Raw genomic sequence first — 25,201 nt, 5'->3', positions numbered from 1 at the left:
CGGTAGAGAAATGACAGAGTTACCATTTGGGGGTCCCTGGGGGTCCCCGGGGGGTCCCCGAACCTTGAGACCCCCAAAGACGCCCCCGGGAACGCAACACGATTCAAATGAGACCACCCCCATCCAAAACGGTAGAGAAATGACAGAGTTACCATTTGGGGGTCCCTGGGGGTCCCGGGGGGTCCCCCAACTTTGAGACCCCCAAGGATGCCCCCGGGGGGGCGGCACGATTCAAATGAGACCACCCCCATCCAAAACGGTTGAGAAATGACAGAGTTACCAAAAAAAAAAAATTAACTTGGAAAAAAAAAAAAAAAAAAAAAAAAAAAATCCGGCCGGCCGACCCTTAAAACGACCGGCCGGCCCTTTTTACAACCGGCCGGCCCTTTTAAGGACCGGCCGGCCCTTTTAAGACCGGCCGGCCCTTTTAAGACCGGCCGGCCCTTTTAAGGACCGGCCGGCCCTTTTAAGGACCGGCCGGCCCTTTTAAGGACCGGCCGGCCCTTTTAAGGACCGGCCGGCCCTTTTAAGGACCGGCCGGCCCTTTTTACCGGCCCTTTTTACCGGCCCTTTTTACCGGCCGGCCCTTTTAAGGACCGGCCGGCCCTTTTAAGGACCGGCCGGCCCTGTTTACCGGCCGGCCTGCCGGGCCGGTAAAACGGATTCTGCCCTCCCTCCAATTGTTTTACCGCAAGCTTTTTCTTCCACAGAAACATCCTCTTGGTTGGCTTGCATCTTACGTTTTTCTTCACTTCCCTGAGAAGCTGAGGTGTTTCTAGAGTCTAGACAATCTCTAGACATTTTATAACAAGGGCTTTATAACCTGTCGACTCGGGTATCAAGATGCTTATTCCTTCAACCGAGCGAAAGCATTGATTCTGCTGCCAAAGAGATTGATCGTGCTCGCCTTCCAGCAAGAACAAAAACAACCAAACTATGTTGTTCAGACTAGGACAACTACAAACCAAAAAAAAGTCTGTTGTCTGTGCCGCTGTTACACCACCTGCCCGCCACCAGAGGGCGCAGCTGTATCACACACAAAAAAACACACACACACACACACACACACACACACACACACACACACACACACACACACACACACACACCTTAACTTAAAAAAAATTAACTTAAAAAAAATTAATTTTAACAAAACAATCTTAAAAAAACCCAAATATGTACGAGCTGCGTTCGCTTCCCGCGTTTGCGCGTCTTACTTGTGGTATCTATGGTAATGGTTGTAATGGTATCTATTAGGCATGTAACGATATATCGTATATCGCGATATATCGATATTATATCCCGACGATATGTATCGATTTATTAAAAATAAGAAATCGATAAAAAAAAGAAGAAAAAAATATTATTATTTATTTATTTTTCAGGGGGGGGTAGTGTGTGATAAGACATGTCAGCTGTAATAATATTCCATCATATTCACATGCTTTTGGAGAGAAATGAGACAGTAGAGGCCTGGAGAGGGGAGCTGTATATATGTCTGTGACTCTGCCCAGGTGATGGTCGTTATTGATGCTCATTAATACATCAAGGAAGGCAATTATCTTTGCAATGTAGTTAAATAAAAATTGTGAAAAAAGCTTTGGGGGGAAGATAAATCATAAAAAAGGTCATTTGTCTGGAAAATCATTGTGCTGAAAATATCGTGAAAAATCGTATCGTGAACCTCATATCGTGATACGTATCGTATCGTGAGTTGAGTGTATCGTTACATGCCTAGTATCTATGGAAATGGTCAGTCAGAAGAGACAGCCTCGGTGCCCAGGGCTTTTGTTTTCGTTCGCATTCGCCTCAAAAAAGGCGAGACACATTTCCTGGTCTAGGAGTGGGAGTGAACTACAGTGCAGAGGGGGCGTCTCTGGAAATATGGTGATGTCAGTTTTCTCCACTGTTTTCTACCAGGGTGGGGAGGGGTGGAGGGGGGCAGCGGCGGTGAACCAATTATTATACAGAACTTGCTCCATGTGCTATACCCGCCCCTCTATACCAGAAAGCACGCTGGCTGGGCCAGGCTAGAAGAGACACGATAATGTGGATTCACGCCACCGGGATGGTTTACCAAGGTGACACCAGGCGACAGTATTAACTATACTGTAAAATGTGCTAAGTAGAGCAGACCGCATGCAGAGACCTCTCTACCAAGGAGTCAGCTTTTCCATGAAGTGCTGCAGTCCCGACATGCACACTGCCACGCCTTTCATCATGGTTTTTAAAATACAGTTGTGCTGTATCTATTAATTGTAAATGTAAAATGTAATACTTCTGGTTAGCAGAATTACAGTATCGTACAGTAAGAGGCTGATGACTCACCACAACAAGGCCTGCTTTACAAAAACTGGAAGTGAGCGTGGTTCAGGGAATTTACCTGTCATTAGCGAAAAGTCGTATCGGTTGCCTTCTTCCTTGCGTTCTTGAAATGTTCCCAATAATTACGCTGGGGACCCCCTGGCCGGAACCCCCTCTGGGACCACTGGGGGTCGCCGGACCCCATATTGAGAAGCCACTAGCCTATGGCTTACCTCTTCTTAGTGTGTGAGCACTTTGTGGTCTTTCCCCAAACAATGCGATATGTTTTTGTGACTGATCTATTAGCATAATGTCTCCTCAGAAGCCATCAAACAAAGTCTCTGTTTTTTTTTTTTATACCCTGTTAATGGATAGGTAGATTAGGTACATGGCTACTTTGGATCAGTATTCATAAATTCAGAGTCAGACTGAGACTAGTATTATATTATGCCAGTGAATAATTGAATAGCTGAATAACTGAAGCTAGCTTCAAATTATGACTAGGCACACACGCACGCACGCACGCACGCACGCACGCACGCACACACACACACACACACACACACACACACACACACACACACACACAGAGAGACAATATTATTTATTTCTTACATTTTGCTCTTTGCTCATTCTTTTCTCTCTGCTTCTTTGATTCTCCTGTATAGTCTCCCTCTGAGCTCCTTTGTGCCGTGTGACTAATTTGCGGAGATCCCAGCTCTATTTTCACACGTGGTCCCTGAGACATGCAGAGCTGTTTGTATTTCATCCAGTGTGCTGAGAACTGAAAGGGAATTGTCCATCCTCGGGCAATCAGTTATATCTGACATTCAGACATGTATGAGCCTCACATAGCACTCATACTCAAAAACATATAGTTTGAGGTGTCATCTTTTGCACAATTTGCAAAAGGTTCCATTTGCCATACTGATTTATTGAGTTTTGTTTTACATGAAGGTCCTCCCTTGGTGACAAGTCCACCAGAAGAGTCCGTTCAGGCAGTGCGCGGAGACAGTGTGACCTTCACCTGCCAGGCTGTGGGAGTGCCCACTCCCATCATCACCTGGAGACTCAACTGGGGCCACATCCCTCTTAGTGGAAGGTGGGCTTTTTTATCATCTCGTAATGGTCATTATTGAGAAATAAACCCATGATTCAATAATGAGCATCTCACTGTTCATTATCCTGCTAATTATATGGCTGCCTTTTTATTATTGATTTAAAAAGGATTTCATTGCTTCTGCAAAAGAAAATAGTCTGTTCGATTATTGCATATTCATTGGGCCTATGCAAACACGGCTGGCTCACGAAACTCTCAAACTGTCAAATTAGGCAGCGCTGATCAAATACGATTCAGAAAACAAATTAGTGTAGCCTACTGTTTTTTAACTGTAAATATTAAATTATTTAGATGTTTTTAATTATGTGATGCTTTTTTAGTTTTTATCTTTTGCATTTGTAGCACTTTGAGATTCTGACGAATGTAAAGTACGTCATAAATAAAATCCATTATTATTTATTAATGTATTATTCACAAATGTTATGGCACGCATTACCAAACTAGTCATCTTTGCAAATGATGCAAAGGGGGTCCAAAGAATGTTCTGATGTTTTTTTTTATGCCCACTTTGGGAAAACATGTGTTGGACTGTTTAGATAAAAACTGGAATGAGACATCTGCAGATCACGCATTCCTGAGAGTTATGTGAAAATTGATCAGAAACAGATCATGAGAACTGGAATTTGTCCACTCTGCGATATTATTCTATATTGAGCCTTTGAAATGCTATGTCCAGCAATCCTTGATAGTTTGCTGTTTCGCTGCTGACTCATTTCTTCATAAATATCTGCTTTCAATTACTGACTTAAGATACAGTAGTTGCGGTGTAGCTTTACGTTTGTGACCTCTGTGAATGAAAGTTATTTTCCATAATTTGCAGTTACGGTACATAATGTTCAGGACAGTCTTTCTCTGTGGGTAGGGGTACTACAGTATGCCAACTGTGATGGCACTGGTTAGATAATCATAATGAAAAGTATATATTTTCAGCTTTTTACTTAATAAAACCAGCAGTAGATCTCCCAGACTTGACCTCAGGAGAAATAGAGTCATAGATGGAAGATGCTGTATCATAGTCCATATCCCACAGAGGAAGAGAGACACACAGCCTGTTAAATCAGAGGGAGAAATCGAGATGTGTTGAGAGAAAACGCATCTTGGATCCTTCGTTTTTAGCCTTTACACAAAGTTGCCGTTATTATGTAATTTATTTTGGCATTATCGTTGCATGCTCAGAATCTCCATGACCAGTGAAGATGGCCATGGTACGCTGACCATCCGTGACGTGAAGGAGGCCGACCAGGGGGCGTACACCTGTGAAGCCATCAACAACCAGGGCCTGGTGTTTGGCATCCCCGATGGAGTGCTGACGCTCACACAGAGACCAGGGCCTGGTACGGACACTGGCACTCTAGTGCCAATCGGGTGTTGGGATCTATATATATACTATACTATACTATACTATACTATACTATACTATACTATACTATACTATACTATACTATACTATAGAGCGTCGCAGTCCCTCCCCCTTTCAGAACAACGAGTGGCCCAGGAAATTAATCTCAATGCATTTTGCCCATAGGCTTTTCTTAAAGTATTTATTTAAAGACGGTTACGCCGCGGACAAAGCCAACTCGGATCGTGACAAATCATGACAATGAACACAATATTTTGGGCCGATCAAATCATTAGAAAGAAGAAAATAAAGGCAGGAGACAACACTATTTGTTTTGTTTTTCTTCTTATAAATTATTTGATCCATCCAGCAAAGGATAAAACCTTTGATTCTGTGGGTGGGAATTACCCTATGAAAACATTTTTTCATAGGGTAATTCTTTTTGTCTCCCCACATAATCAAAGGTTTTATCCTTTGCTGGATGGCTTGATTCTATAGACATAAAAATATGTTTGTATGTCCATATGTTCAGTGGAACCAGAAAACCACGCCCACTGCTCTACTCTGTTCCACTATATTCCACTGCATGGTCTTAATCATAACACATTATTGATCCATGTGTTTGTGTAGAGAGACCTCCAGCTGTTCTGACCGTTCTGCCCAACCCGTCATTCACTGGAGAGACTGTTACGTTCACATGTGACATGAATGAAGGAGAGAAGGACTGGTCTTATACAATATACAGAGATGGTGCTGCTTCCAATAACTACTCTGGTCAGAATCCTTATAAATTTACAATAACGCCACACGGCACAAGGTTCAGTGGTGAATACCAGTGTACCGGTCGTCTTACAGAGGATGACCTGATTGTGAAACAAAGTGATAAAATCACCTGGACGGTATCAGGTAAGTCATATCATCACTTACTCACTGACATTATGTTCATGATAATAACATGACATTAATATGATGGTTTAACTATGGTTCTGTAGTACTGTAGCCATAAAAAGATACATGTATATGTAAAAGGATGTGGGAAATGGGACTTGATAATCAGCGGTGCTTCAGGGCAGAGGGGGTGGTATCCTAACATTACTCTCTGCCTGACGTGTGTGTGTGTGTGTGTGTGTGTGTGTGTGTGTGTGTGTGTGTGTGTGTGTGTGTGTGTGTGTGTGTGTGCGTGCGTGCGTGCGTGTGCGCGTGCGTGCGTGCATGCGTGCGTGCGTGCGTGCATGTTAAAAAAAAACTTGTCTGCATGGTGATTGCATTTATTTGTGAAATAATATATATATATATTTTTTTTTTCTTTTGAGGGGCGCTATGCACAGCTTTGTGTCTTTGTACCACGGAATGTGATTATTTGATTAGCTGAGCAGCACGGAATGTGATGATGCATGATGATAAGAGCGCCCCTCACTTCACACAAGTGTGATTTTCTTTCTCTGTCATAAACCACACAGATAAACCAACGCCTAAACTGGTATCAGACAGATCCAGTGTACTGGTATCTGACAGTGTGACTCTCACCTGTACTGTGGAAGACAGTACAGCTTCATGGACCATCTACTGGGTCAGAGAGTCTAATCTAGTGAAGGTGACACATGGATCAACCTACACATTCAGGCCCAGTAACCCAGGGACACTAATCTACAGGTGTCGAGGAGGGAGAGGAGACCCACCATACTACACACAGTACAGCAGCTCAGTGTCTATCACTGTCTCTAGTGAGTTATAAACACAATATTGTTTTCATAGGGTTAATGTTTTTTGTCTCCCCACAGAATCAAAGGTTTTATCCTTTGCTGGATGGCTTGATTCTATAGACTTAAAAATATGTTTGTATGTCCAAAAAGAAAAGGCAGATTTTTCAGTGGAACCAGAAAACCACGCCCACTGCTCTACTCTGTTCCACTATATTCCACTGCATGGTCTTAATCATAACACATTATTGATCCATGTGTTTGTGTAGAGAGACCTCCAGCTGTTCTGACCGTTCTGCCCAACCCGTCATTCACTGGAGAGACTGTTACGTTCACATGTGACATGAATGAAGGAGAGAAGGACTGGTCTTATGCAATACACAAAGATGGTGCTTCCTTTAACAGATCCTCTGGTCAGAATCCTTATGTATTTCAAGCAACGCCACACGGCACAAGGTTCAGTGGTGAATACCAGTGTACCGGTCGTCTTACAGAGGATGACCTGATTGTGAAACAAAGTGATAAAATCACCTGGACGGTATCAGGTAAGTCATATCATCACTTACTCACTGACATGATGTTCATGATAATAACATGACATTAATATGATGGTTTAACTATGGTTCTGTAGTACTGTAGCCATAAAGAGATACATGTAACTGTAAAAGGATGTGGGAAATGGGACTTGATAATCAGTGGTGCTTCAGGGCAGAGGGGGTGGTATCCTAACATTACTCTCTGCCTGACGTGTGTGTGTGTGTGTGTGTGTGTGTGTGTGTGTGTGTGTGTGTGTGTGTGTGTGTGTGCGTGCGTGCGTGTGCGTGCGTGCGTGCGTGCGTGCATGTTAAAAAAAAAACTTGTCTGCATGGTGATTGCATTTATTTGTGAAATAATATATATATATATATATTTTTTTTCTTTTTCTTTTGAGGGGCGCTATGCACAGCTTTGTGTCTTTGTACCACGGAATGTGATTATTTGATTGGCTGAGCAGCACGGAATGTGATGATGCATGATGATAAGAGCGCCCCTCACTTCACACAAGTGTGATTTTCTTTCTCTGTCATAAACCACACAGATAAACCAACGCCTAAACTGGTATCAGACAGATCCAGTGTACTGGTATCTGACAGTGTGACTCTCACCTGTACTGTGGAAGACAGTACAGCTTCATGGACCATCTACTGGGTCAGAGACTATAGACCAGTGACGGTGACACATGGATCAACCTACACATTCAGGCCCAGTAACCCAGGGACACTAATCTACAGGTGTCGAGGAGGGAGAGGAGACCCACCATACTACACACAGTACAGCAGCTCAGTGTCTATCACTGTCTCTAGTGAGTTATAAACACAATATTGTTTTCATAGGGTTAATGTTTTTTGTCTCCCCACAGAATCAAAGGTTTTATCCTTTGCTGGATGGCTTGATTCTATAGACTTAAAAATATGTTTGTATATGTCCATATGAAAAAAAGGGCAGATTTCTCAGTGGAACCAGAAAACCACGCCCACTGCTCTACTCTGTTCCACTATATTCCACTGCATGGTCTTAATCATAACACATTATTGATCCATGTGTTTGTGTAGAGAGACCTCCAGCTGTTCTGACCGTTCTGCCCAACCCAGCATTTACTGGAGAGACTGTTACATTCACATGTGACATGAATGAAGGAGAGAAGGACTGGTCTTATACAATAGACAGAGATGGTGCTGCTTCCAATAACTACTCTGGTCAGAATCCTTATAAATTTACAATAACGCCACACAGCACAAGGTTCAGTGGTGAATACCAGTGTACCGGTCGTCTTACAGAGGATGACCTGATTATTGTGAAACAAAGTGATAAAGTCACCTGGACGGTATCAGGTAAGTCACATCATCACTTACTCACTGACATTATGTTCATGATAATAACATGACATTAATATGATTGTTTAACTATGGTTCTGTAGTACTGTAGCCATAAAGAGATACTTGTAACTGTAAAAGGATGTGGGAAATGGGACTTGATAATCAGCGGTGCTTCAGGGCAGAGGGGGTGGTATCCTAACATTACTCTCTGTCTGACGTGTGTGTGTGTGTGTGTGTGTGTGTGTGTGTGTGTGTGTGCGTGCGTGTGTGTGTGTGTGTGTGTGTGTGTGTGTGTGTGTGTGTGTGTGTGCGTGCGTGCGTGCGTGCGTGCGTGCGTGCGTGTGTGTGTGCGTGCGTGCGTGCGTGCGTGTGTGGGTGCGTGCGTGTGTACATGTTAAAAAAACACTTGTCTGCATGGTGATTGCATTTATTTGTGAAATAATATATATATATATATATATATATATTTTTTTTTTTTTGAGGGGCGCTATGCACAGCTTTGTGTCTTTGTACCACGGAATGTGATTATTTGATTGGCTGAGCAGCACGGAATGTGATAATGCATGATGATAAGAGCGCCCCTCACTTCACACAAGTGTGATTTTCTTTCTCTGTCATAAACCACACAGATAAACCAACGCCTAAACTGGTATCAGACAGATCCAGTGTACTGGTATCTGACAGTGTAACTCTCACCTGTACTGTGGAAGACAGTACAGCTTCATGGACCATCTACTGGGTCAGAGAGTCTAATCTAGTGAAGGTGACACATGGATCAACCTACACATTCAGGCCCCGTGACCCAGGGACACTAATCTACAGGTGTCGAGGAGGGAGAGGAGACCCACCATACTACACACAGTACAGCAGCTCAGTGTCTATCACTGTCTCTAGTGAGTTATAAACACAATATTGTTTTCATAGGGTTAATTTTTTTGTCTCCCCACAGAATCAAAGGTTTTATCCTTTGCTGGATGGCTTGATTCTATAGACTTAAAAATATGTTTGTATATGTCCATATGAAAAAAAGGGCAGATTTCTCAGTGGAACCAGAAAACCACGCCCACTGCTCTACTCTGTTCCACTATATTCCACTGCATGCATGGTCTTAATCATAACACATTATTGATCCATGTGTTTGTGTAGAGAGACCTCCAGCTGTTCTGACCGTTCTGCCCAACCCAGCATTTACTGGAGAGACTGTTACGTTCACATGTGACATGAATGAAGGAGAGAAGGACTGGTCTTATACAATAGACAGAGATGGTGCTGCTTCCAATAACTACTCTGGTCAGAATCCTTATAAATTTACAATAACGCCACACAGCACAAGGTTTAGTGGTGAATACCAGTGTACCGGTCGTCTTAATACAGAGGATGACCTGATTGTGAAACAAAGTGATAAAGTCACCTTGATGGTATCAGGTAAGTCATATCATCACTTACTCACTGACATTATGTTCATGATAATAACATGACATTAATATAATGGTTTAACTATATGGTTCTGTAGTACTGTAGCCATAAAGAGATACATGTATATGTAAAAGGATGTGGGAAATGGGACTTGATAATAAGCGGTGCTTCAGGGCAGAGGTGGTGGTATCCTAACATTACTCTCTGACGTGTGTGTGTGTGTGTGTGTGTGTGTGTGTGTGTGTGTGTGTGTGTGTGTGTGTGTGTGTGTGTGTGTGTGTGTGCGTGCGTGCGTGCGTGCGTGCATATGCGTACACTGAATGCTATGTGGGGAGTAGCAGAGACATGGCGACATTTTGAATCAGTAATAAATGCATTCCTACAGTTTCAACATGCTCAATAGTCATCTATTCAGTCAGCTCTTTATGGAGGACTTGAAATGAACAAACTAATTAACTTACAACTTACACATAACTGCTGCAGAGTATCACAACTAGTCCTTATTAGCTTTTGAATGAACTTCTGCTACTTACCAAAGTCTGTGGAGCTCCCCTTGGTGGAATGTACCATGTCATTATGTTAAAGGGCCACTTCACCCCTGACACAACCTGATCTTATTTTAATTATGTTTAGGGCACTAGAAACACTTTTCCTGGGTTTTTCTGTGCGCAATCTCTGTTTTCAGATATCCTGGTTAGTTCTTCATGTTATGTACGTCACAAACACGGTGGCCCCTCCCCTCCGGACTACAACAGTCTAACCTCGCGTCACCCTAGCGTATGCGCGTCACCTACACACGGATACACCTACACCTGAAGACAGCCCCGAGGGGTGTCCCTAGTCTCTACTCCGTTCCACCTACAACGCCAGCCACCCCCACCGATGCATTCCTCACTCCGATTGTTTGTATTACTTTACTATTATCATGGCGTTTGCAGTGCAGAGTGATATATTGATCCACGGACTCCATGGACAATATTTATTTGAACCGGAATACACAGAAGAGCAACCCCGGCACAGATGAAACGAGCATTCAGCATGCAGGGGGCCTGGCCCTGGATATCTTTTACTTGTCAAGTAAGTATTTATGTAGCCCTGAAACATGACTGTCATACGAGCGAGCGTCATGTGAACCATAGTATTTCTGCAAAGTGTAAACATTATGTAAACTTGCATAATCTAGCAATCGATTGCTTTAAAGTGAGAGATGTATAAAGTTAGGGTAGTAGCTAGGCTATGTATGTGTATTTCAGACTGTTCAGAATGTTGTAGTACTAGATTTGTTTCATATCAAGATTCCAGTTCATAGACGCAGCCATGTTCTATCATATCGTTACGTCCCGAAAATAGAAGGTCTACAAGCTCACAGCGCATCGCGGATTTGACACTTTGTGAGCTTGTAGGTCTGTTATTTTCGGTGCACCAACGTCATGCATGCAACAAAGTATAAATCAGGCTTCACGTCGGATAGATGATGGCCATATATTGTTGATTGTTCTCTCATTTACAGGAGTCATGAGGACAGACAATACGGATGTCGTTTTCAGCCTTCAAAACGTGAGAGGAACTGCTGAAGAGTTGTGTTCACCTATAAAGAAGAACATTCCATTTTCCAAGCCTTCATGTCATCATTTCAAAACTAAAACCGCTATAATGAAGTTATCTAATAAAATGTTTACATGATGTACACCTGCTTGCTGCTCATTGACTATATGTAAACAATGAAAAAAAGGTTGCACCCCAAATCCCATATAGTGTTCATTTGAACGATTTCATTTTGCTGGGGATTGCTTACTATACAGTTGAACTATGTAGGCTACAGTATGCCTAAAACATAATATGTTACCATATCCACTAATTAAAAGCATGATGACACAATGTTACAATGAAACATGTAATTATTGGTAGTCGCACATGAATATGAAACGTAAATTTTGTTTTATTATAAAATGCATTATATCTCCCTTCAATGTCAATCACAGACTTTCTTCATGGTGTGGGAATGAGGAAACAATTCTGAGGAAAAACACGTTTGTTTAGTGATACTATGGTAATTTATATATATTTAGTTTGCTTTGCCATAAAAAGCTACATGACAATTTTCAACCGTAAGCATGATGCCGTTGATGCGTCTGCAGCGGCTCTGTCTAATTCCTGAAGAGTGAATACTTTCTTCCAAAACCAATCCAACCGTTTACTGGTTCAAGAAAAAGTAGAAGCAGACTTCACGTTGTACAAGAAAGGGCTTCATGTCATGTTTTTCAGTCATCCACTCCAAAAAAGCTAGCAAAAAGTGGACTTATGACAGTTATGAGTCAACAACGTCAGGTTTGTTATTATTCTTGCAAAAAGTTCTGCAAGCTGTGAAGGTTGCCAGTTATTTGACTTTGTGAGAGAAATAAGCAACCATGTCCATGCAAAGTGCAAACAAGCCCAAAAACAAATTATGCACATATACTTTTGGTTATTTATATTATGCACATATTATAGGCACATAAGCCGGCTATTTAAAAAAAACTTTGAGTGGATAAAGTGCAAATGTGGAATATCTTTGAAACATTTGAACACATATCTAATAGAGGGCTCCATGGCACAAATTACGTGGAAAAATACAAATTGATTTGGGGGTCCTTGGCATGTTCATGGAGAACCACTGGTGTAAAAAACATTTGGAAGAAAGCCCAAATATCAACTACATTTTAGAAACAAGCCAAAAAAAAGAAACCAGTGAACCACCAATATTTACAAGCAACACAAATAAGCCCAAAGTTGCTTATAATAAGCAGACATGGCAACACTGGGTCACTTCCATGTGTATTTGTTGTTTTTAGAAAATGGGAGGATAAAGTCACACCTACACGCAGCCTCCCCCTGAGGAACAGCAGCAAAGCATTATGGGCATTGTAGGAATTCAGCAATCCAGTCAACCCCTAGTCAAATGCACAGACTTCATTATTTTTCTGGTCAAAGGGTGCAAATTTCAAATTGTGCTACTGTTATCTATTACAAATACCATTAACATTAAAATAAGATCAGGTTGTGTCAGGGGTGAAGTGGCCCTTTAAATAACAAACACTGTTTCTAATCGATAGAAATGTTCTTTCCAACAGTCAATCCCAAGCCTGTCCTGAGTGTGTCTCCTCCATGGTTGAGTCCTGGAGCCTCAGTGACTCTGAGCTGTGAAGTTAAAGAATCATCTGCAGACTGGAGGTTCTACTGGTACAGAGCTGTTCCTACACCACCACACAACTTCTACACGTATGAGCTCTTACCTGGTAGCCTCCATGGGACTGTAGAAGGTTCCTACATCATTCATGGTCCTACAGGCACAGGAGGATATATGTGTAGAGCTGAGAGAGGAGACCCACCTTATTACACTGAGTACAGTGAGCCTCACTTTGTGTGGTCTGGTGGTGAGTGGGACTCATTATTCATCATTCATAATTCTTCTAGGTAGTTTCCAAAACAATTTACAGAATAGACCCAGTGACTGAGACTGACTGATTCACTCTATTATTCTGTATGCTCTATCAATCTAATACTTCCCCTGTTTGTAATATTTGATCCTGTGTTGTGTTTCAGATCGTCATTCTTCAGCTTCTCTCACAGTGAGTCCTAACAGAACTCAACACTTCCTCTCCAATCCTGTTTCACTGAGCTGTGAGGGACAATATAGTACTGAATGGAAAGTTAATAGTTACCCTGGTGGACTGTCTTCACCTGAAAGAGGGCCAACGACCAGATACACATGGGATGTCGGCAACTTCAAACTCATCAGTGGAGTGTACTGGTGTGAGTCTGGATTGGGAGAGTACAGCAATGCTGTCAACATCACAGCACGCGGTGAGTCCTGCAACATAATTTACTACCTAACAGAATGCCATTCCAATCATTATTAGCTAGCTATAGCATACATACAAGATTTGACTGAGGAGGTGACTGGTGAAATGGTCAAATTCATACATATTTCTATAACAGCGCGTACATCAGAAATGTAAAGGTAACGATAGATTGAAAGAGGTAAACACATGGGTTATTATTATGAATATTATTTATCTGATACAGGACTACTTTTACATTTGTTATACAAGGTAAGAATTTGACTGTTTCTGTGGTCACCCCGTCAAGCTTGAATGTATGTGATTGTGACTGAGCTACATCAGAGGTGCATGGAGGAAACAGAGGAGGCTAATTAAAATCATGCATCCTTTTTTGCATGTTAACTTGTCTTACAGCTGGTTCTGTCATCCTGGTCAGTCCTGTCCACCCTGTGACTGAGGGACATTCTGTCACTCTACGATGCAAAAACAAAGTCAACAAACAACAAACTGAGTCGTCTCTGTCCAATGTGGAATTCTATAGAAATGAAGTACTGGTCCAAAATAAAATCAGCGATGAGATGATCATACCTGCTGTGTCTAAGTCTGATGAGGGATTCTACGAGTGTAAAAATCCTGGAGGACAGTCAGCACAGAGCTGGATGGCAGTGGCATGCGAGTATACTGGTAACACACACACACACACACTCACACACACACACACACACACACACACACACACACACACACACACACACACACACACACATACACACTAAACATGTTTGTTAGCTGTATATAACAGTAGTTGTATTACAATGTCTCGCATAATTTCTATAGACTAAATTATGCTAAAATGAGTTGTTCTAATTCTAACCTATTTATTTAAAGTGCTATTTTCTTTGTCATCATAGTGTGTCAACCTCCAGTGACTGATGAACCATCTAAACCTTCAGTGAGTGGATCCCCTCCACCTTCAGTGAGTGGATCTCCTCCACCTTCAGTGAGAGGATATCCTCCACCTTCAGTGAGTGGATCTCCTCCACCTTCAGTGAGAGGATCTCCTCCACCTTCAGTGAGTGGATCTCCTCCACCTTCAGTGAGAGGATCTCCTCCACCTTCAGTGAGTGGATCTCCTCCACCTTCAGTGAGTGGATCTCCTCCACCTTCAGTGAGAGGATCTCCTCCACCTTCAGTGAGTGGATCTCCTCCACCTTCAGTGAGTGGATCTGCTCCACCTTCAGTGAGTGGATCTCCTCCACCTTCAGTGAGTGGATCTCCTCCACCTTCAGTGAGTGGATCTCCTCCACCTTCAGTGAGTGGATCTCCTCCACCTTCAGTGAGTGGATCTGCTCCACCTTCAGTGAGTGGATCTCCTCCACCTTCAGTGAGTGGATCTCCTCCACCTTCAGTGATTGGACACAGTCAAGGTGAAGACTGATTTAATATTATATTCTCTTTATTCATTTTACATTTTATACTCTGCATATATGTAATGCACCACTGTGTCCTAACAGAACTTATAAGTGGAGTAAGTACTTTTACTTATATAATATATAACTTTGAGGTATTTGTACTTTACTTGAGTATTTCCAATTTCCAGTACTGAAAAATTGAGTTACTAAATTACTTTGGAGATTTAAATTTGATTAGAAAACATACATTAACCACTTCAACGATATACATTTTGGCGATTTGAAAATAGCCGATCTACAAGATCACAATGCGTCGCATTGTGAGCTTGTAGATCGGCTATTTTCAATTGCTTTTGTACACATTTTGAACTTGAATGGGGACATTCACATGCGTGAAATGGGACATTCTGCAATATGAGTACTTTTACTTGTAGTATTTTAAGTACCTTTTGATGCCAATACTTTTGTACTTTTACCCAATTTTCAATTCCATACTTTTACTTGTAACAAAGTACTTCTAAATTGCAGTATTGGTACTTTTACTTAAGTAAAACAAATGTTCCACCACTGTACATTGAAAAGCACATTCCACTAACGTTGAAAGCTATTCACAGTATTCAGTGTAGCTTTCACCTACTGTGGTCCACATAATGTGGAAAAAAAGACTATAAAAAGACAATTTTAACACAGAACATATATTTTTAATGTGAACAACAGATAAACTGAGCTCCACGAAAACTGACCAAACTGACACATATCTATCTTCATATAGGCTAATTGGTCCTCTCCTCACTAATGCTTAATATAATATGGTGAAATGTTTGTCAATAGAGTACAGACGTTCTCATAACTCGTACATCCCCTCCGTGGGTTGCGGATGTTTTTTCTCTACTTAGAGAATAATATTGCGTCATCTTAAAATTGTCTCATATAAGCATTGTGGTCCAAAAATAAACAAACTGTCTCTGCGATATTGTCAGGTAGGTGGCTCTGTATTGTTATTATGGTAGCAGTCACTCATATTTGATACAGTCGGTTTTACTATAACATTAGCGATTTCTTGCCGTCAGGTGATTCTTCTTATGCATAAACCGCCAGGATAATTTGTTTATTTTTGGACAGTTCTTATTTGATGCAATTTAAAAAAAAAGTCTATGGCAATTCAGAATGGGGAAAAAAACTCTGCCCAGGCAGGATGTTTAATCACGGCAGACTTTATATTTACTCTTGGTCTCGGATGTGGACGGTTCAGAAATCTGCCTACCAGTGACATCTAAGGCCATGCTAGTGTTATTGCGTGTTAATATATATTTAAAAGTTGTCCTTTAATAACTTGCTATCGATAGCTGTTGCTCAGGGAGGCCGGGCCTTGTCTTGTTTTATTCCGTTTAATAAAATCTAACTTCTAGACAGACATTTATATGTATGTGCTAATTTGTATTTGTTAATGTAAACAGTGGCCGTGTAAACAGGGGGGGGGGGGGGGGGGGGGACTTTTTATTTTTCTAAAAAATATATATTTTATTTCTTTTAAGATTATTATTATTTTTTTTACAAATAAAACAATTCTTCCCCCCAAGGGGTACCTACTACCTAAGTCAAAAAAGTTTGGGAACCCCTGATGTAGATGATTAACAATAATTTTAACTATTGAGAGTTAATAGATTTCACCTAGGAAATTCCTTGACAGGTCCATTTGGTTACTAACTAAAACATGATAATGATTATAATAGGAGAAAGATTTCTTTCTAAAAAGGGTAGGCCTACAGAAAGTGTGTGTTTTTATGTGGCCACCAGTCATTACGTATGCCTGGTTTGACTGGTGGGTGTGGCCACATAAAAGAACACACACTTTCTGTGATAGGTGCTTATAAAGCAACATTATTGCTCATAAACCCTGTTTATTTTGTTCGAGCATCATTAGCCATTCATATTAATACAACAACATGAATTATATTCTTTCATCAAATGTTTTTCAGTGCTGAGTAACCTCCTGCCACATGGACACAGTCAAGGTTAATATTCATTTTTAATATCCATTCTCTTTATTATCCCAGTCTCAGTATGACATGTATTTATATGCCAGTTCACTGTTATGTATTGTATTGAGTCATATTTTGAGCATCTACTCAACTTGTTACTTTGATTTACAGACTGTTTGTATCATTTGGCTTTGTGTGTTTGTGTAGAGCAGGGTTTCCCAGAAGGTATATTGCAATCTATAAATATATATAAACTAGTTTTGGCATCTGACTGCCACTAACTGATTCATTGATTGAGTGACATAAAAAACCTACCAATTCCATGTTCCCACCTTGCAGGGTCACAATGTAGAATAGTTGGACTATTTTGTAATGTTTTTAAAAATAGCAAAAAAATGAATAAAAAAAAGAGAAAAAGGAAAAGAAGTTTAGTGATGCAAGATACAGTAGGGCCCCTATAGAGCGCCGCAGTCCCCGCCCCCTTTCAGAAAAGCGAGTGGCCCAGGAAGTGTAAGCCCCATGCATTCTCCCATCGGCACTTTTAATATAATTTATTTAAAGACGGTTACGCCGCGGACAAAGCCAATTCGGATCGTGACGAATCATGACACTGAACACAATATTTTGGGACGATCAAATCATTAGAAAGAAGAAAAGAAAGTCAGGAGACAACACTATTTGTTTTATTTTTCGTCTTATAAATTATTTGATCGGCCCAAAATATTGTGTTCATTGTCATGATTCGTCACGATCCGAATTGGCTTTGTCCGCGGCGTAACCGTCTTTAAATAAATTATATTAAAAGTGCCGATGGGAGAATGCATGGGGCTTCCACTTCCTGGGCCACTCGCTTTTCTGAAAGGGGGCGGGACTGCGGCGCTCTATTGTGGTCTCATCTATTAATCATCATATTTTGTATGATAGAATCATAAAAATATATTTTACATATTTGTATGCAACTTTGTTCAAGAACTGCCCATCTAATATGTTGCTACCGATAGCTAACGGTTGGACATCAGGGATTGTAGGCTTTCTTATGTCTTCTCGTATTGTGTTCTGTTTTAATAGAAGAAGCAGTGGGCAGGCCTGTTGTGGTCCTGCAGCCAAATAGGTCACACGTCTTCAGAGGAGAGAGGATCACTGTCAAGTGTGAGATACAGAGGAGTGGTGATGCAGAATGGATGTATAAATGGATGACACCTAACTCATCTCTCTCCCAAGCTGAATTCAGCATCGACAGAGTCCAAACGTCTGACAGTGGTTACTACGGCTGTAGAGGCCATGCCAAGAATGGCTCGCAGCCTTCCACACAGTGGAGTGATGCTGTTGAACTGACTGTGGCAGGTAAGTCTCAATATCTCATTTATATATTAATGTCTATATTTTTACTTGGATCTTCCATCAACATCTTCAACATATTGATTGATTGAATGATTGAATGTGTGTGTGTGTGTGTGTGTGTGTGTGTGTGTGTGTGCGTGTGTGCGTGCGTGCGTGCGTGCGTGCGTGCGTGCGTGGGTGCGTGCGTGTGTACATGTTAAAAAAACACTTGTCTGCATGGTGATTGCATTTATTTGTGAAATAATATATGTATATATATATATATATATATATTTTTTTTTTTTTGAGGGGCGCTATGCACAGCTTTGTGTCTTTGTAAGTAGTATAATAAGGTGGGTGTGCAATACCAATTCTGACCACTAGTGGCGCTAGTGAGCAATTAATGTATAAATTATGCAAATTAGTAATTAAACATTCTTGACATTCCATGAATTCCATATATATAATTAACATAATCATAAATCATAAATATCCATAAATATAAATATCCATAAATATAATTAGCATATAATAGTTTATTATGAAATAATATATTTATATATTTATAAAATGCATGATGTGGGGTATGTGTGTGTTTTAAAAAGCTGATCTCATCTCTCTCTCTCCCTGCGTCTCCATGTGACATGTCCCCAGCATGCAAATTAGATGACCCACTGGGGTTAAGGTGGGGGGATGGTCGCTAACCTCAGGCAATCTTTGTTTAGGGCCAGGGGGTCACTGTCTTGAAATCGTTTGAAGTTTGGTGGGGGATGGTATCTAAACAGGTGCAAGTTAGATAAACAAGGGGGGGATGGGCTCTAACCAGGTGCAACATGCAAATTAGATGACTCACTGGGGGTGAGGTGGGGGGATGGGGTCCCCCTCTTTGTGGAATGCCAGGTGCCAGTAGTAAAATGCAAATTAGATAAACACAGAGGTGGGGGTCCTTATCTTCGAAGTGAATTGTATGCATAAATTATTCAAGTTAGTGATAACATTCCATGGATTCCTTAAATTCCTTACATACATTGACAGTGGGTGTGTGATTGGCTTATATTTGTGAGACCACCAGTGGTCCTTGAATGTAATTCTTGTGTAAGTCAAGGATATCCCCCCTAGTGGTCAATTTCTATATATATATTTACAACTGCAATACCATTTATGCCCTGATGTGATTTCAGTCACCTAGTGCAAATGTTTTCAAGCAATGGTCCGGGGGCTACCGATGGTCTTTGAGAGGGTTCAGGTGACCCTCCCCCAGCTAAATCATGGAGAGTTGGTAACCAAATAGTCTCCTTATAGATCTTTAACTCTATACTTTTCAATATTTTGTGTTTTTGAATTTTGTATGTTTCATGTTGTCCTAATGTTTTTGTTTTAATGTATGTATTATATTATTTTTGGTGTTTTGTGTGGGGTCTTTGAATTTTGTATGTTTCATATTGTCCTAATCGGTATGGGTTATTGTATATCTTGTATTATTAATGGTGTTTTGTGTTGTGTCTTTGAACTTTGTATGCTTCATGGGGTACTAATGTGTCTGGATTATTGTATGTCTTGTATTATTTTTGGGGTTTTGTGTTGTGTCTTTGAATTTTGTATGCTTCATGTGGTACTAATGTGTTTGGGTTATTGGCTGTCTTGTATTATTTTTTGTGTTTTGTGTTGTGTCTTTGAATTTTTTATGTTTCATGTTGTCCTAATGGGGTTGGGTATTGTATATCTTGTATTATTTTTTGTGTTTTGTGTTGTGTCTTTGAATTTTGTATGTTTCATGTTGTCCTAATGTTTTTGTTTTAATGTATGTATTATATTATTTTTGGTGTTTTGTGTGGGGTCTTTGAATTTTGTATGTTTCATGCTGTCCTAATGTGTCTGGTTTATTGTATGTCTTGTATTATTTTTGGTGTTTTGTGTTGGGTCTTTGAATTTTGTATGCTTCATGTTGTCCTAATGGGTATGGGTTATTGTATATCTTGTATTATTTTTGGTGTTTTGTGTTGTGTCTTTGAATTTTGTATGTTTCATGGGGTACTAATGTGTTCGGATTATTGTATGTCTTGTATTATTTTTGGTGTTTTGTGTTGTGTCTTTGAATTTTGTATGTTTCATGTTGTCCTAATGTGTATGGGTTATTGTATGTCTTGTATTATTTTTGGGGTTTTGTGTTGTGTCTTTGAATTTTGTATGCTTCATGTGGTACTAATGTGTCTGGATTATTGTATGTCTTGTATTATTTTTGGTGTTTTGTGTTGTGTCTTTGAACTTTGTATGCTTCATGGGGTACTAATGTGTCTGGATTATTGTATGTCTTGTATTATTTTTGGGGTTTTGTGTTGTGTCTTTGAATTTTGTATGCTTCATGTGGTACTAATGTGTTTGGGTTATTGGCTGTCTTGTATTATTTTTTGTGTTTTGTGTTGTGTCTTTGAATTTTTTATGTTTCATGTTGTCCTAATGGGGTTGGGTATTGTATATCTTGTATTATTTTTTGTGTTTTGTGTTGTGTCTTTGAATTTTGTATGTTTCATGTTGTCCTAAGGTGTTTGGGTATTGTATGTCTTGTATTATTTTTGGTGTTTTGTGTTGTGTCTTTGAATTTTTTATGCTTCATGGTGTCCTAATGTGTATGGTTTATTGTCTGTCTTGTATTATTTTTGGTGTTTTGTGTTGTGTCTTTGAATTTTGTATGCTTCATGTGGTACTAATGTGTTTGGGTTATTGTCTGTCTTGTATTATTTTTGGTGCTTTGTGTTGTGTCTTTGAATTTTTTATGTCTCATGTTGTCCTAATGTGCTTGGGTTATTGTATATCTTGTATTATTTTTGGTGTTTTGTGTTGTGTCTTTGAATTTTGCATGCTTCATATGGTACTAATGTGTTTGGGTTATTGTCTGTCTTGTATTATTAATGGTGTTTTGTGTTGTGTCTTTGAATTTTGTATGTTTCATGTTGTCCTAAGGTGTTTGGGTATTGTATGTCTTGTATTATTTTTGGTGTTTTGTGTTGTGTCTTTGAATTTTTTATGTTTCATGTTGTCCTAATGTGTATGGTTTATTGTCTGTCTTGTATTATTTTTGGTGTTTTGTGTTGTGTCTTTGAATTTTGTATGCTTCATGTGGTACTAATGTGTTTGGGTTATTGGCTGTCTTGTATTATTTTTTGTGTTTTGTGTTGTGTCTTTGAATTTTTTATGTTTCATGTTGTCCTAATGGGTTGGGTATTGTATATCTTGTATAATTTTTTGTGTTTTGTGTTGTGTCTTTGAATTTTTATGTTTCATGTTGTCCTAAGGTGTTTGGGTATTGTCTGTCTTGTATTATTTTTGGTGTTTTGTGTTGTGTCTTTGAATTTTTATGTTTCATGTTGTCCTAAGGTGTTTGGGTATTGTATGTCTTGTATTATTTTTGGTGTTTTGTGTTGTGTCTTTGAATTTTTTATGCTTCATGTTGTCCTAATGTGTATGGTTTATTGTCTGTCTTGTATTATTTTTGGTGTTTTGTGTTGTGTCTTTGAATTTTGTATGCTTCATGTGGTACTAATGTGTTTGGGTTATTGTCTGTCTTGTATTATTTTTGGTGTTTTGTGTTGTGTCTTTGAATTTGTTTATGTTTCATGTTGTCCTAATGGGGTTGGGTATTGTATATCTTGTATTATTTTTGGTGTTTTGTGTTGTGTCTTTGAATTTTGTATGCTTCATGTTGTCCTAATGGGGTTGGGTATTGTATATCTTGTATTATTTTTTGTGTTTTGTGTTGTGTCTTTGAATTTTGCATGCTTCATGTGGTACTAATGTGTTCGGATTATTGTCTGTCTTGTATTATTTTTGGTGTTTTGTGTTGTGTCTTTGAATTTTGTATGCTTCATGTTGTCCTAAGGTGTTTGGGTATTGTATGTCTTGTATTATTTTTGGTGTTTTGTGTTGTGTCTTTGAATTTTGTATGTTTCATGTTGTCCTAATGTGTTGGGGTTATTGTCTGTCTTGTATTATTTTTGGTGTTTTGTGTTGTGGCTTTGAATTTTTTATGTTTCATGTTGTCCTAATGGGGTTGGGTATTGTATATCTTGTATTATTTTTGTGTTTTGTGTTGTGTCTTTGAATTTTGTATGCTTCATGTGGTACTAATGTGTTTGGGTTATTGTCTGTCTTGTATTATTTTTGGTGTTTTGTGTTGTGTCTTTGAACTTTGTATGCTTCATAGGGTACTAATGTGTCTGGATTATTGTATGTCTTGTATTATTTTTGGTGTTTTGTGTTGTGTTTTTGAATTTTGCATGCTTCATGTGGTACTAATGTGTTTGGGTTATTGTCTGTCTTGTATTATTTTTGGTGTTTTGTGTTGTGTCTTTGAATTTTTATGTTTCATGTTGTCCTAAGGTGTTTGGGTATTGTATGTCTTGTATTATTTTTGGTGTTTTGTGTTGTGTCTTTGAATTTTGTATGCTTCATGTTGTCCTAAGGTGTTTGGGTATTGTATGTCTTGTATTATTTTTGGTGTTTTGTGTTGTGTCTTTGAATTTTGTATGTTTCATGCTGTCCTAATGTGGATGGTTTATTGTCTGTCTTGTATTATTTTTGGTGTTTTGTGTTGTGTCTTTGAATTTTGTATGTTTCATGCTGTCCTAATGTGTATGGTTTATTGTCTGTCTTGTATTATTTTTGGTGTTTTGTGTTGTGTCTTTGAATTTTGTATGCTTCATGTGGTACTAATGTGTTTGGGTTATTGTCTGTCTTGTATTATTTTTGGTGTTTTGTGTTGTGGCTTTGAATTTTTTATGTTTCATGTTGTCCTAATGGGGTTGGGTATTGTATATCTTGTATTATTTTTGTGTTTGTGTTGTGTCTTTGAATTCTGCATGATTCATGTGGTACCAATGTGTCCGGATTATTGTATTTCTTGTATTATTTTTGATGTTTTGTGTTGTGTCTTTGAATTTTGTATGTTTCATGTTGTCCTAATGTGTATGGTTTATTGTCTGTCTTGTATTATTTTTGGTGTTTTGTGTTGTGTCTTTGAATTTTGTATGCTTCATGTGGTACTAATGTGTTTGGGTTATTGTCTGTCTTGTATTATTTTTGGTGTTTTGTGTTGTGTCTTTGAATTTTTTATGTTTCATGTTGTCCTAATGGGGTTGGGTATTGTATATCTTGTATTATTTTTTGTGTTTTGTGTTGTGTCTTTGAATTTTGCATGCTTCATGTGGTACTAATGTGTTTGGGTTATTGTCTGTCTTGTATTATTTTTGGTGTTTTGTGTTGGGTCTTTTGAATTTTGTATGCTTCATGTGGTACTAATGTGTTTGGGTTATTGTCTGTCTTGTATTATTTTTGGTGTTTTGTGTTGTGTCTTTGAATTTTGTATGTTTCATGCTGTCCTAATGTGTATGGTTTATTGTCTGTCTTGTATTATTTTTGGTGTTTTGTGTTGTGTCTTTGAATTTTGTATGCTTCATGTGGTACTAATGTGTTCGGGTTATTGTCTGTCTTGTATTATTTTTGGTGTTTTGTGTTGTGTCTTTGAATTTTTTATGTTTCATGTTGTCCTAATGGGGTTGGGTATTGTATATCTTGTATTATTTTTTGTGTTTTGTGTTGTGTCTTTGAATTTTGTATGCTTCATGTTGTCCTAAGGTGTTTGGGTATTGTATGTCTTGTATTATTTTTGGTGTTTTGTGTTGTGTCTTTGAATTTTGTATGCTTCATATGGTACTAATGTGTATGGTTTATTGTCTGTCTTGTATTATTTTTGGTGTTTTGTGTTGTGTCTTTGAATTTTGTATGTTTCATGTTGTCCTAATGTGTTGGGGTTATTGTCTGTCTTGTATTATTTTTGGTGTTTTGTGTTGTGGCTTTGAATTTTTTATGTTTCATGTTGTCCTAATGGGGTTGGGTATTGTATATCTTGTATTATTTTTGTGTTTTGTGTTGTGTCTTTGAATTTTGTATGCTTCATGTGGTACTAATGTGTTTGGGTTATTGTCTGTCTTGTATTATTTTTGGTGTTTTGTGTTGTGTCTTTGAACTTTGTATGCTTCATGGGGTACTAATGTGTCTGGATTATTGTATGTCTTGTATTATTTTTGGTGTTTTGTGTTGTGTCTTTGAATTTTGCATGCTTCATGTGGTACTAATGTGTTTGGGTTATTGTCTGTCTTGTATTATTTTTGGTGTTTTGTGTTGTGTCTTTGAATTTTTATGTTTCATGTTGTCCTAAGGTGTTTGGGTATTGTATGTCTTGTATTATTTTTGGTGTTTTGTGTTGTGTCTTTGAATTTTGTATGTTTCATGCTGTCCTAATGTGGATGGTTTATTGTCTGTCTTGTATTATTTTTGGTGTTTTGTGTTGTGTCTTTGAATTTTGTATGTTTCATGCTGTCCTAATGTGTATGGTTTATTGTCTGTCTTGTATTATTTTTGGTGTTTTGTGTTGTGTCTTTGAATTTTGTATGCTTCATGTGGTACTAATGTGTTTGGGTTATTGTCTGTCTTGTATTATTTTTGGTGTTTTGTGTTGTGGCTTTGAATTTTTTACGTTTCATGTTGTCCTAATGGGGTTGGGTATTGTATATCTTGTATTATTTTTGTGTTTGTGTTGTGTCTTTGAATTCTGCATGATTCATGTGGTACTAATGTGTTTGGGTTATTGTCTGTCTTGTATTATTTTTGGTGTTTTTGTGTTGTGTCTTTGAATTTTGTATGATTCATGTGGTACTAATGTGTTTGGGTTATTGTCTGTCTTGTATTATTTTTGGTGTTTTGTGTTGTGTCTTTGAATTTTTTATGTTTCATGTTGTCCTAATGTGTATGGTTTATTGTCTGTCTTGTATTATTTTTGGTGTTTTGTGTTGTGTCTTTGAATTTTGTATGCTTCATGTGGTACTAATGTGTCTGGATTATTGTCTGTCTTGTATTATTTTTGGTGTTTTGTGTT

The 25,201-nt window shown here is 39.0% G+C and overlaps 2 protein-coding genes across 2 annotated transcripts in view; both read left to right on the top strand.

Moving 5' to 3' along the window:
* The window catches only part of LOC308318774 (basement membrane-specific heparan sulfate proteoglycan core protein-like), a gene marked incomplete at both ends in the record, with an annotated part of 21,148 nt that extends 14,395 nt beyond the window's left edge, over window positions 1-6,753 (top strand). Inside the window, 4 exons of the mRNA XM_080768403.1 lie at window positions 3,262-3,406; window positions 4,601-4,758; window positions 6,224-6,357; window positions 6,733-6,753. Coding sequence (XP_080624529.1) covers window positions 3,262-3,406; window positions 4,601-4,758; window positions 6,224-6,357; window positions 6,733-6,753 — 458 coding nt within the window. The remainder of the gene's footprint in view (window positions 1-3,261; window positions 3,407-4,600; window positions 4,759-6,223; window positions 6,358-6,732) is intronic.
* A 6,076-nt stretch (window positions 6,754-12,829) lies between these two features.
* The window catches only part of LOC308318773 (uncharacterized protein), a gene marked incomplete at both ends in the record, with an annotated part of 30,069 nt that continues 17,697 nt past the window's right edge, over window positions 12,830-25,201 (top strand). Inside the window, 6 exons of the mRNA XM_080768402.1 lie at window positions 12,830-13,148; window positions 13,318-13,578; window positions 13,971-14,240; window positions 14,468-14,580; window positions 18,019-18,097; window positions 18,172-18,294. Coding sequence (XP_080624528.1) covers window positions 12,830-13,148; window positions 13,318-13,578; window positions 13,971-14,240; window positions 14,468-14,580; window positions 18,019-18,097; window positions 18,172-18,294 — 1,165 coding nt within the window. The remainder of the gene's footprint in view (window positions 13,149-13,317; window positions 13,579-13,970; window positions 14,241-14,467; window positions 14,581-18,018; window positions 18,098-18,171; window positions 18,295-25,201) is intronic.

Source organism: Protomyctophum bolini, assembly GCF_963924005.1.
Source record: "Protomyctophum bolini genome assembly, chromosome: 7".
NCBI lineage: Eukaryota > Metazoa > Chordata > Actinopteri > Myctophiformes > Myctophidae > Protomyctophum > Protomyctophum bolini.
Note: the sequence above shows the minus strand (reverse complement) of the source record. Positions and strands in the feature narration are given on the sequence as shown.